Genomic DNA, 13,168 nt, shown 5'->3' with positions numbered 1-13,168 from the left:
TCCCTTCTTATATTTTAGTGCAGTTTTCATTATAAATCTATTCTTGTCCTGCTATCTGTTTCTTGTAGAAGAGAAAAAATGTTTATCTTTATAATTTGTCACACCCTGGAACAATAATTACAAACAAAACTCTCTCTGAGCAAGCATTTCAGGAGAGGCTATCTAATCTTAATTCAGAGTCTCACAGCATTCATTAACTCTTACATTTTCAAAAAGTTCAAGTCTATGTACTCTGAACATGCAATGGTCTGTTTGCACATCAGGGATTATGGTTCATGGGATCCCATCCCTAAGACTTGCTGCTTTTCTAACAGTGACAGATGCTCTACTGCATCTTATCACCTGGATAAATATGTTCAGAGCATATTCAAATGGTATGAAAATCTCCACCCCTGTGAACCTCTTCTAGATTTAAAAGCTGATCCCTGACTCTCCATCTGTGAAATCTGCTGCACCATGGACTTACTTCATTCCATTGTCCTGCTACTGACCCTCACTTCCTGTGAGTGCTTTGGTCCAGAGATTTCCCAGAAGTAAAAAGAATCCTCTTAACTTCTTGAATCAGTATTATATCTTTTTGTGTTTTCTTCCACAGGGGTTCTTTCTCAGGTCACCCTGAAAGAATCTGGTCCTGGGCTGCTGAAACCTAATGAGGTTCTATCGCTGACCTGCACCATCTCTGGATTCTCACTGAGCACTACTGATATTGGTGTTGGCTGGCTCCGTCAGCCTCAAGGAAAGGCACCTGAGTGGCTCTCCCACATATGGTGGGATGATGATAAAAGATATGCACCATCTCTGAAGAACCGGCTCACAATTTCCAGAGACACCTCCAAAAGCCAAGTGTTCTTAACTATGACCAACATGAGCCCCATAGACACAGCCATGTACTATTGTGCACGAGTACAATACACAGAGACACAGCCTAGGGTAACGTCTGTTCAAAAACCTAGGCAGATTCTCAGATGTGTCCCTACTTCTACAGAGGGGAAGACTGTGGTGAAAAGTACATTTCCTGTCAGGCTCTGGGGTTTCCTCTCATCACTCAGGAGTCTCAGTACACACTGAAGCTGTTGAAGACAAAGATAAACAACACTTCTGAACAAAGAACAGAAGAAAGATCCACTATGAGAGATGCATAGCTCAGATCTGCTTAGTCAATATCTTTGGAGAACTTATACATTGCTTTTGACTGCATTCCTTCAAGGCAGAAAATGGTGTATAGTCAAAATATGTCTTCGGTATTTTGAAAATAGGGAAAGTGCACACAGGCTCAAACATTCACACTGGCTATAAAAATTTAAGAACACAAGGGGGGAACAGGCATGCAATGTGCAACAGTGAATGAATGAATAAAAATACAAGTTCTTTGTAAACTTTCATTAAAATTACAATTAAAATAAAAAATATTAAAAATAAACAAAAAGTAAAAAGTGACAGAATCTCCATGCCAAAAAATACACCACATCATTAACACAAAACAACAAAAGCTACAGATAATGAAAATCAAGTATACATTTGAGGAGATGCTCAGTAAAGCTGAAAATATGTAGCCAAAGCTATTGAGTTGTTTTGAGACAGCAATACGGCCCAGAGACACAGAATAAGTTGAAGATCCAGCAAAACCAGAAGGAGAAATTTCCGTTTCACAAGTTCCTTATAGACTAGATTTGAAAAACTGATTTAAGAGCCTAAACTGAAACATTTTTGTCCAAGATATATGACTCTTATTTATGTTTTATAGCATTTTACTACATTGTTGGGTTCAGTTTCACTCAAGGAATTTCTGTGCAGTCAGCACCAACTCATAGCTGGTCTTGCAGGTTTTCAGAGGCTTTAAATTGCACAGTAGAAGATTAAGAACCTTATTGTTCTGTAATTTCCTTTCTAGAAATGGATTTTTCTGCTTTTGGAAATTGCATAGTTGTGGCATTGTAGAATGAATTATGAAATATTTCCTCTCATATTGCTGAGGTAGGTGTTTAGAGAGATCAGTAGTATTTCTTTTAATGTTTATTTTACACCACTAATGAAATCACTTGGTTGTGATCTTCTCTGTTTTAGAAAGTTGTTGTTCAGTTACTTCAAGCAATAAATCCACTGAATCTAAATGTTCAAATTGTTGGACTGAAATTGAGTTCAGGGGGAGGATGATGACCTTGTCTCATCCTTTGGTACCTTGTGGTGACGTGTTGGATTCTTCAGTCCTGTAAACTGTAAACTGTCAACTGAAGGCTGTGGTCCATTGACATAGAAGACTGAGAATTGTAACCTGTCAGCAAGAAGAATGAACAGACTCAGACACCTGGTGTGAACAACAACTAACTACAGTGAAATGCCTTTACCCTTCCCCCTTTCCTAAGACCCTGTTATAAAAACCTGTCACAATGTACCTTGGAGTGCAAATTCCCTGGTTTCTCTCTCTCTAGATCAAGGAATTCTGCCCTGGAGTCCCCTTAATAAATCTTCTTTATGCTTGCTTGTTTTCTTGCTCTCTGGATCCTGTCTGCATCCTAACACAAATTTGTTTAAATAAAACATTGTATATGACCATTATTGTGAAAATAGAAGTTTAAAAGAGATATAGGGGAGATTAGGAGAGCAGAAATGGAATGTACAATAAACCAACACTGTAAAAGATTGGGACACAGGAGGAGTATCCTGGGAATCATTGATAAAAAGACAATATGGCTATTGCAATTAGCAAGTATGAGCAGGAACCAGGTAACTGTTGAAAAACGCAGCAGAAAGAGGAGAAGGGCGAAGAAGCGGGAGGGGAAAATTCCATCTACAACCCCAAAATCCACTACAGCAGCAGAGATTAGTGGATAGGTGTTGGGCACAAGGCGAAGATTAGGGGAGGTGCAACGGGGATTGAATGAGTAGGAGTAATAAAAGATAATGATCAGTAGAAGCCAGTTATATAAAACACAATGAATATAACCACCAGAGCTCCCTATGTAAATGATTATATGAAGCTTAAAACATGACGTCACAGGACTATCCCGAAGTGTATGACAATGACTGCATGAAATCTAATTTAAAAAAATAAAAATTACATCACTCTGAGGTAAACGTCTCTTTTAGAGTGTATTCAATGGAATATTGAATGAAGGCAGATGTACAAGCTTTATGTAATATGTTGTTGTTGTTGTTGTTGTTGTTGTTGTTGTTGTTGTTATGTGCCACCCAGTAGCTTGCGACTTATAGTGATCTTTTGTACAACAACCCTAAACCCTGCTCTATCACTTGCCAGTCTCATTGTCTCCAACATGCCTATCCGCACTACTCCAGTCACGGAATCCATCCATTCATCGAGGATCTTCCTTTCCTGCACTGTCCCTCCTCCCTCCCAAGCATGACATCCCTCTCCAATAACTGGTCCCTCCTTGTGACATGTCCAAAGTATGTCAGGTGAAGCTTCAGGATCCTTGCTTCCAAAGAGCAGCCTGGCTTCACCCTTTCCAGGATGGACTTGTTTGTTCTCCTAGCAGCCCATTGTTTAATCAATACTCTTCTTCAGTATCAAATCTCAAAGGCCTCAGCCCTCCTTGTGTTATCCCTAGTCATATTCCACCTCTCTGAAACAAAGCAAGTAATGGCAAAGATCATGGCCTGTATCAGGCACACCTTAGTCTTTAGACTGACATTGTTGCTCCTCAGTACCTTGGAGAGATCTCTGACAACAGATTTACCCAATGCAATTTATCTTTTAATTTCCTTGCTGCTAGTACCAAGAGTGTTGATTATAGAGCCAAACAACCTGAAGCTATCAACAAACTCAATCTCTTCACTACCTATCATGATGATGCTAGTCTGCCCAGTTGTGATACAATATTTAATATTTCATCACATAGTCTACAGCCTCAGGGCAAGAAACAGTCAATATCTCTCAAATGCAAGTAACACTTTATTATAACAACTCAGCTTTATTTGAATTTTTCCAGTCTTCAATTATCATGAAAACTTCTACTCTGGAACTTCAACTTTCAATTTACAATCAAAGTTGGAGAGTTTGTTGATAGTTTAGTTTTGGACACAGTAAGCTTCTCTTAATAATATAACTTAAAAACTCAGGTAGTTTATTGACATGCCACATTGAGGTGTAATGTTGTTGAGAGCTGGGAGGCTCTTGGCATGTTTTCAACCAGACAACTTGGCCATTGTCTCACCAGCGAGTTTGACAAGAAGAAAAAGGAGTCTGAGAAGTACACCTGCTGAAGATTCCACTTTAGGTGGCGCAGTAAATATTTTTTTTTCAACACATTTCACTTTTTGCAGTATTAGGCCTATCCTGGAGAGGTTGAAACCAAGTTGGTGCTTGACAGAAATTAGAAGTATTCAAAAACAAATGGATAAAAGAAATAGACAAGCATAAAATTGCTCAAATGGATTCAGAAATACCAAGCCAATCACCTTTCAGTGACATAGAAAGAGGTTCAGACTCTTCTGTACAGAATGATAACGTCTCTTCAAATTAATGAGAACAAAATATATAGTTGAATTTAGGGCCTATAAACTATTCCCTCAGTGCTTCTCTTTTTAAGTGTTTCGCCTTTTTTTGCATTTTTTTGGATAGACAAGTGATGCTTTTGAGAAAATGTTAGCAGAGAGTCAACAACCAATAAGCCACATTACAGCACAGGCTCAATGTGTTCTTTCCTGGTTACTTTTAACCAAAGTGGAGTGAAGAAAAGTCCCCCCTCATCAAGTTCTTTCCTTGTTTTTATTGCCCTTGCTACTGCTTCTATCTCCCTAACACACACACACACACACACACACACACACACACACACACACATTTTTTTTTTCATTATTATTTTTTCATTATTTTTTTTCATCTCTGTAAGGAGATGAAAAGATGATCAATTTGAAAAGGAGAAAGGGATTACACTCATCATCTTACATACATTTGACGTCAATATGCCACAGGATCGATGTACACACTGAAAATATATGCATAAAAACAGTGAAGCCAACAAGGCGCACCATAATGTAAGCTTCTTCACCTTAACCAGAGTCCCTCAGGGAATCTGTTTCTGGTCAGGTCCTCAGGCCATAGTCTCTGGAGTTTTTCTAGATATCACATTGGTAGATATATAAATGGTGTCTTAGAAACTTGCTAGTGATTATCTAAAATGTAACTAATGGCCTTTACCTGTATGGGAAAAAGAGCAGTGAAGAAAATTGTTGTTGCGATGAAACAATGAGTCCAAATAGTAGTTCTGCCCACTAAGCCCAAATTCTGTCATGCTGAAGAGAAGTACAAATAGATGGCATCTGTCTACCACTGCTGACCACTAAGAAAGTGTTCACATTAGAACACAGTGAACAGACTGTGAGATAAATGAGAAAGAAAACTCAAAAATCACAAAAGTGATCAGACTTACTTTCTGGTAGACATATGGGTCATGGAGAGTCATTAATCTAATAAAAATTCTTAGAACTCATCCTAGTGGTTCATATTTTAGGCGAACAAGCATAATATCAAGGATTTATTCCCTCTTAAAATAGCCCACTATTCAAGACCAAAATGGTAGAACTTCTGAGATATAAAACTCAGATGACAGGAAGAAAGAGAATAGAAAGATGAACAGAATCCCGGGGAGAAAATTGAAAGTTTGCATTTACAAGGTGGGGATTTTAATTAATGTCACAAAACAAAACATAGAAAAATTATTGAATGGAAAGTAAATCTGCTTTGTAAATTTCAATAATTTGGTTTTTTAAAAAAAATTAAAATAAGAATTTTTTTCCCCCCAGAATGGTATCTTTAATCTTCCCAATCCTCCTAGGACACTTATGTCTGCTCTGGCCTATGGTCGCACAGAGTCATGCTACTCCATGTCTTGATACCATACAGGAGGAGCATATGCAAATAGAGCCCTTTCTTCTGCTGATAAAAACCAGCCCAGCTCCAAACCTGTAGCTCTGGGAGAGGAGCCCCAGAATCTCAGGTGTCCTTAGTCGAGAATGAGGGCTGAACACAGACAAGTCATTATGTCTCCTCTTAAATGGATTTTCCTTGTTGCTATTATAAAAGGTAATTTTGTAGAGAACGAGTGTATCTAAGTGGGATGATTAAAATAATGCATATGTGTAATTCCTGATCTGAATGTCATTGTCTTTGCAGGTGTCCAGTGTGAGGTCCAACTGGTGGAGTCTGGGGGAGACCTGAGGCAGTCTGCAGGGTCTCTGAAGCTCTCCTGTGCAGCCTCTGGGTTCTCCTTCAGTAACTATCACATGTACTGGGTTCGCCCAGCTCCAGGGAAGGGACTGCAGTGGGTATCACATATTCCTGCTGGTGGTAACACATGCTACGCAGACTCCGTGAAGGGCTGGTTCACCATCTCCAAAGACAATACCAAGAACATGCTGTATCTCCAGATGAACAATCTGAGAACTGAGGACATAGCCATGTATTACTCTGCAAGATACACAGTGAGAGGAAGTCCGTGAGAGCTCAGACAGAAACCTCTCTATGAGAGCCAAGAGCACAGAATGCAGATCTAGTATAAGGTGCTGATAGATGAAGGTTGAAGGTGGTTTCCTGTTGCAATCTTGGCATTTCCCATCTGACAATTTCCCCAGGAAATATTCACATCTCTCCTTCTCTCCCTACCTCTCTCCCCTCCTCTCCTATCTTTTTCTTTCCTTTCTTTCCTTCCTTTCTTCTCCCCTCCTTTCTCTTCTCCCGCCTCTCTCCATTTATCCCCTCATCTACCCTCCCTTTTAACATTCTGTGGTACTAGAATATTACAGCTGATGTCAGATGGATCTTGGCTGGAAGCAGACAGTACAAGAGGAATGTCTATCTATGTTCCACTGACTGTGAAAAGGCATTTGAGTGTGAGGATCACAAAAAAAGCTGTGTCTGACTCTGAGAAGAATGGGACCCAGAATATTTGAATTTACTTATGTGAAACCTATACTTGGACCAAGAGGCAGTCGTCAGACCAGAGCAAGGAAACACTGCACAGTTCAAAATTGGGAAGGGTGTGTGTCAAGTATGTGCCCTATCTCCATAACTTTTCAATCTGCATGTGGAATACATAATCCAGGAGGCTGGGTTCTATGAGGAGAAATGTGGCATCAAGATTGGAGGTAGACTCATTCAGTCTGCGTTATGCACATAGCACAACCCTGCTTCCTAAAACTGAGGAGGGTCTGAAGACTTTGCTGCAGAAGGTCAAGGACTGCAGCCTGCAATATGGACTAAATCTCAACATCAAGAAAACAAAGCTTCTCACCACTGAGCCAATTGGCAGTATCATGATGGATAATGAAGAGAATGAGATTGTTGACAGCTTCAGTTTGCTTGTCTCTACAGTAGCCTGGTAACAGGAGCCAGGAAATTAAAAGATTAAGTGCATTGGGAAAGTCTGCTGTCAGAGACCTCTCAGAAGTACTGAAGAGCAATGATGTCAGTTTGGAAACTAAGGTGCACCTGATTCAGGCCATGGCCTTTGCAAATAATTGCTTTGCATCAGAGAGCTGGACAATGACTAGGCATGATAGAAGGAGAGTTGATTCCTTTGAGCTTTGGTGCTGGAGAAGAGTATTCAATATCATATGGACTATTAGGAGAACAAACAAGTCTATCCTGGGGAGGGTGAAACCAGTCAGCCCTTGGAGGCAAGGATTCTGAGGCTCCGTCTAACATACTTTGGACATGTTGTAAGGAGGGACCTGTCCTTGGAGAGGGACATCATGCTTGGGAGGGTGGAGGAGCAGTGAGGAGAAGAACATCATTGATGAGACGGATTGATTCAGTCTCTGGGGTAATGAGGATAGGCATGTTGGAAACAATCATCTTGGCAAAGGATAGACCAGGGTTTAGGGCTGTTGTACGTAGAGTCACCATGAGTCGAAGGTGCCACTCGACAGCACATAATGACCACGACAACAACAATAACAATAACAAGATATGCAACGAATAAAATTCTGCATGGTCTACAACATAGAATTCTGCTGAACTCAGAGAAACCTTGGCGTTCATTGTCTGTTGGATTATTTACTCACCAATACCTTCAGTGTAACTTGGACTTCCTTCTTCAGTACCATTGGTTCTTAATCAAATGCTACTTCTTAAAGTGGTTCAGTGTTGGCCAGTTCTATTTGATACAGGAATTTGTGCATTCTTCCCACCTTCTTTTGATTTTTTTGGGGGGGGTTTGTTTTGTTTACCTCATTTAATATGTTGCCCAAAGAATCCTTTGGGATTGTAACTCTAGGCCTTGCCCAGCTTATTATAATACTTTGCTGTTCTTCTCAAATTGCCCCTCACATCTCCTTTTTACATTTTCTACTACATTATTTATCTCAGTTTTACTTCTCTACATTGAAGAGGAAGTTTCAGAGTCCCTTGGATTTCATTTCAGATGTTTTGTCTTTTTTGTCCTTAATGACACTTGGCTTTCTTTGTGGGTGCTATCGGATATAATGCCAAAACTAATCTAGTCTTTGGCAATTAATGTTCAATACTTCAAATCTCCTGATCATATGGTATTTCCTGAAATTTTTCAGTGCCAATCAATTCTTTCAGGAACAGTGATCCTGTGCATTAGCTCAATCTTGTTATGATGTTTTCTGAGACATTCAATATATGGCCATAGCATCTTTCAGCATTACGATATGAGGCTTAAATTTGTTTTTCCACTTCTTTTGGCTTAAGAAAGGAAGAGTGAGTTCTCCCCCTTTTATTCTCTATTTCCAGGTCCCTGTACATTCCATTATAATACTTTGCTTTGTCCACCCAAGCCACCCTTTGAAATTGTCTGTTCAGATCTTTCACTTTGACATATTTTCCTTTAGATTTGACCTCTTGACATTCCAGTGCAACCTTTAAAATTCTCTTCTGACATCCATTTAGATTTTTCTTTATGAAATTCATGGATTCTGACATTCGTTTCCATTTTTACCATTTGAATAGGAGCCACTGGTAATAAAAGAGGAAGTGGAAGCTACATTGAACACATTGGCAAAAATTAAGTCCAGAGGAATGGATGAGCTACCAATTGAATTGTTTTGATTAACAGATGCAGCCTTGGATGCATGCACCGGTCTATTTTAGGAAATTTTTGCTGACAGCCATCAGGCCAATGAATTGGAAGAGTCCATATTTATTCCTATTCCCAAGAAGTGTGGTCTGACTGAATGTGGAAATTATCTAACAATATAACCGATATCCATATTGAAGGCTGCAGTCCCTGACCCTCAGCAGCAAGCGCTTCAGGCCTCCTCAGTTTCAGCAAGCAGGGTTGTGTCATCTGCATAATGCAGATTATTTATGGACCTTCCACGAATCCTGATGCCATGTTTCTCCTCATTCAGTCCAGCCTCCTGGATGATCTGTTCTGCATACAGGTTGAAAAGGTATGGAGACAGGACACATCCCTGGCGTATGCCCTTCCCAATTTTGAACCATGCAGTGTTTCCTTGCTCTGTTCTGAAAACTGCCTCTTGGTTCAAGTATAAGTTTCGCATTAGCATGATCAAGTGTTCTGGGATTCCCATTCTTCTCAGAGTCAGCCACAGTTTGTTATGATCCACACAGTCAAACGCCTTTGCATAATCAACGAAGCACAGATCAACATTCCTCTGGTACTCCCTGCTTTCTGCCAAGATCCATCTAACACTAGCTACAATATCCCTAGTACCATGACCCCTTCTAAACCCAGCCTGGCCACCACTGGACAAATTGGCAGCATCAGGATGGATGGTGAAGAGATTGAGATTGTTCACAGCTTTAGTTTGCTTGGCTCCAAAGTCAACACACTTGGCACCAGCAACCAGGAAATTAAAAGACATATTGCGATGGGAAAGTCTGCTGTTAGAGACCTCTCTAAAGTACTCAAGAGCAACGGTGTGTCTCTGGATCCAAAGGTGCATCTGGTACAGGCCATGGTCTTTGCAATCACTTGTCATGCATCAGAGAGCTGAACAATGACCAAGGAGGATAGAAGGAGAATTGATGCTTTTGGTGTTGGAAAAGAGTACTGAAGGTGCCATGGACTGCTAAGAGAACAAACAGATTCATCCTGGAGAGGGTTAAACTGGCCTGCTCCTTGGATGCAAGGATTCTGAGGCTACGTCTGACATACTTTGGTCATGTTGTAAGGAGATACCAGTCCTTGGAGATGGACATCATGCTTGGGAGGCTGGAGAGCAGGCCCTCTGGGAGATGGATTGATTCGGTTACTAGGGCAATCAGGATGAGTGTGTCAGAGGCAGTGAGATTGGCACAGGACAGAGCAGAGTTTAGAGCTGTTGTACATAGGGTCACTATGAGTCACTAGCAACTCGGCGGCACATAACAACAACAACAACAAGATAACTGATATCACATACAAGCAAAATACTGCTGAATATCATTTACATAAATAAAGATATGCCTGAATTTCAAGTGGGATTTAGAAGAAGATATGGAACCAGGGATATCATTGCTGATGTTTGATAGATCCTGCTGAAAGTAAGGAATACCAGAACAATGTCTATTTGTTCTTTATTGATCATGTAAAGGCATTTCGTTATGTGGATCATGACAAGTAGTGGCTGACATTGAGCAGAATGGAAACCCAGAGCACTTGATTTGCTCACGAGGAACCTATATCTTGGTCAGGATGCTGTCGTGTGAACGGAGCAGGGGAGCACTGCATGATTTGGAATTGGGAAAGGAGTGTGTCAGGGATGTGTTCTATCTTCATACCTGTTATATCTATATGCCGAGGAAATTATCTCAGAAGCTGGACTCTAAGTAGTGGAATGTAGCATTGGGATTTGAGGGAAACTCAACAATAACCTGAGTTATGCAGGTGATACAACGTTACTTGCTGAAAGTGAGGAGGACTTTGAAAACTTGTTGCAGAAGATTAAGGAATGTAGTCTTCTGTATGGATTGTGTCTCATTGTCAAGAAAAGAAAGATTCTTACTACTGGACAGTGTCATGATGGATGGAGAGGAGATTGAAAGTGTCAAAAGCTTCATCCTACTTGGATCCAGAATTAACACCCTTGGTAGGAGGAGTCAGGAAATAAGGAGATGTGTTGCACTATGAAAATCTGCAGTTACAGAACTTTCCAAATTATTGAGCAGTAGCAATATCAGTTTGAGGACTCAAGTACGTTTGATTCAGGCCATAGTGTTTCCAGTTACTAGCTAGGCATCCAGGACCTGGGCAATGAATAAGAATGGCAGAAAAAGAATTGATGCCTTTGAGCTGTGGTGTTGGGGAAGAGCACCAAATATCCCATGGACAGCCAAGAGAATGAATAGACATGTCTTGGATGCAACAAGGATGCAACAAGTGCTCTTTGAAGGCAAGAATGATGAGGCTTTACCTCATATACTTTCAAACTATTAATAGAAGATGCTATTCCTTGGAGAGGGATATGATGTGGGGAAGGGTGGAGGGCCAGTGGAGGAGACGAAGACACTAAACCAGGTGGACTGACAAGATGTCTTTTGCAATGGGCTCTTGTGTGTCAGGAAATGTGAGGATGTCACAGAATAGGACTGGGTTCAGATCGTTTGTTCATAGAGTCGTTATGAGTTGTACTCCACTCAATGGCACATAACAAGAATTACAAATCTGTTACAGAAATGGATTCTAAATTCTCATAAGATTAACTCAGGTTGTATTTTAGCTTCTGTGGATTTTATAAAATCTTCTTCAGTTTCTTATGAGTTTCATATGAGCTGATTAATCTTTAGCCAATTTGATTTTTGTTTTTTATCATTTACTTATGATTATTTTTTAAAAATATTATTTCTTAAAAATTATTTCTTCATATCATCTTTGAATTTTACAAAATCATTTATACACATTGTTTCATTCACGGCCATTTTACTGCAATAACTTCTGTGCATTATCTTTCATATAATTAATTACTATTGTTCTCTATTAGGGAGCGCTGGTGGCCTAATGATAAGAAGCTGCAGTGCAATCCCAAAGGCATGGGATCTAAATTCATCAGCTGCTTCATGGGAGATAGAAGGACAGTCTCTTCATGTTTGGTTAACTGTCTCTGAAAACCCACTGGAAGGTCAGCTATGAGTCAAGTCTGAATAACAGCATATAACAGCAACAACAACAATATTGATTTCTTATGTTTATCTCCCCATTTCCTCAGTTTCCCACTCCATCTTTCTTTTTTTCATCTTAATCACCCCACTAATCTGTTTTGTCCTAGTGATTTCCTTTTCCTTCTTTCATACAATTTCCCCCCCTTTGACACACACACACACACACACACACACACACACACACACATATCTTGTTCTTATTTTCTAATTACAATGGCTTTATTGTCTCTATTCTCCCCAAATTGATCCTACTTGTCTGACATTATATTGTTCTATGTCTCCCTCTTCTATTTAAATTTTCCCCAACCCCACACAGCAATTACATTCCCCCTGCCACACTAGCAAACTTACAGAGGACATGTCCTTTGTGATTGAGTTCTATACCCTCAATTCTTTTTATATTTCCTAGTCCATTAATTTCAGCCTTTACTATTATGATTCCCTTCCTCCTAGTGGCTATGGGGTTAGATTGTTGTTCTTATTCTATATAATGACAATGTTGTTATTGTTGTTGTTATGTGCCATCGAGTAGCTTGCGACTCATTGTGACCCTATTTACAAGAGCCCTATACTCTCTTCTATCCTGTGCCAACCTAGCCGTCTCAAATGCACTTATTCCCACTGCTCCAGTCACAGAATCGATCCATCTCATCAAAGGTCTTCCTCTCCTTTGCCGCCCCTCCACTCTGTCAAACAAGATGTCGATCTCCAAGGACCAGTCCCTCCTTGCAACATGCCCAGAATATGTCAGATGAAGCTTCAGAATCCTTGACTCCAAGGAGCCTTCCGGCTTCACCCTCTCCAGGAAAAACCTGTTTGTTCTCCTAGCAGTCCATGATATATTCAACACTCGTCTCCAGCACCACAACTCAAAGGCATGAATTATCTTTCTAGCAACCCTATTCACTGTTCAACACTCTGATGCATAGCACGTAATTGTGAAGATGATAGCCCGGATAAGGCACACCTTAGTCTCCAGTCTGACATCGTTGCTCTTCAGTACTCTTGAGAGGTCCCTCACAGCTTACTTTCCCAATCCAATTAGTCTCTTGATTTCCTGGCTGCTGTTACCAAGAGTGTTGA

At 40.2% G+C, this 13,168-nt stretch overlaps 2 gene segments (V, D, J or C); both read left to right on the top strand.

The window, feature by feature from the left end:
• Window positions 1-456: 456 nt before the first annotated feature.
• On the top strand, window positions 457-5,853 carry LOC102863173. The segment is given in 3 exon segments: window positions 457-502; window positions 596-930; window positions 5,764-5,853. Coding segments are annotated over 3 exon segments (471 nt in total).
• A 147-nt stretch (window positions 5,854-6,000) lies between these two features.
• On the top strand, window positions 6,001-6,459 carry LOC102862761. The segment is given in 2 exon segments: window positions 6,001-6,043; window positions 6,134-6,459. Coding segments are annotated over 2 exon segments (369 nt in total).
• Window positions 6,460-13,168: the final 6,709 nt, after the last annotated feature.

Source organism: Elephantulus edwardii, unplaced genomic scaffold (genome assembly GCF_000299155.1).
Source record: "Elephantulus edwardii isolate Elephantulus edwardi_28Jun2011 unplaced genomic scaffold, EleEdw1.0 scaffold00019, whole genome shotgun sequence".
NCBI lineage: Eukaryota > Metazoa > Chordata > Mammalia > Macroscelidea > Macroscelididae > Elephantulus > Elephantulus edwardii.
Note: the sequence above shows the minus strand (reverse complement) of the source record. Positions and strands in the feature narration are given on the sequence as shown.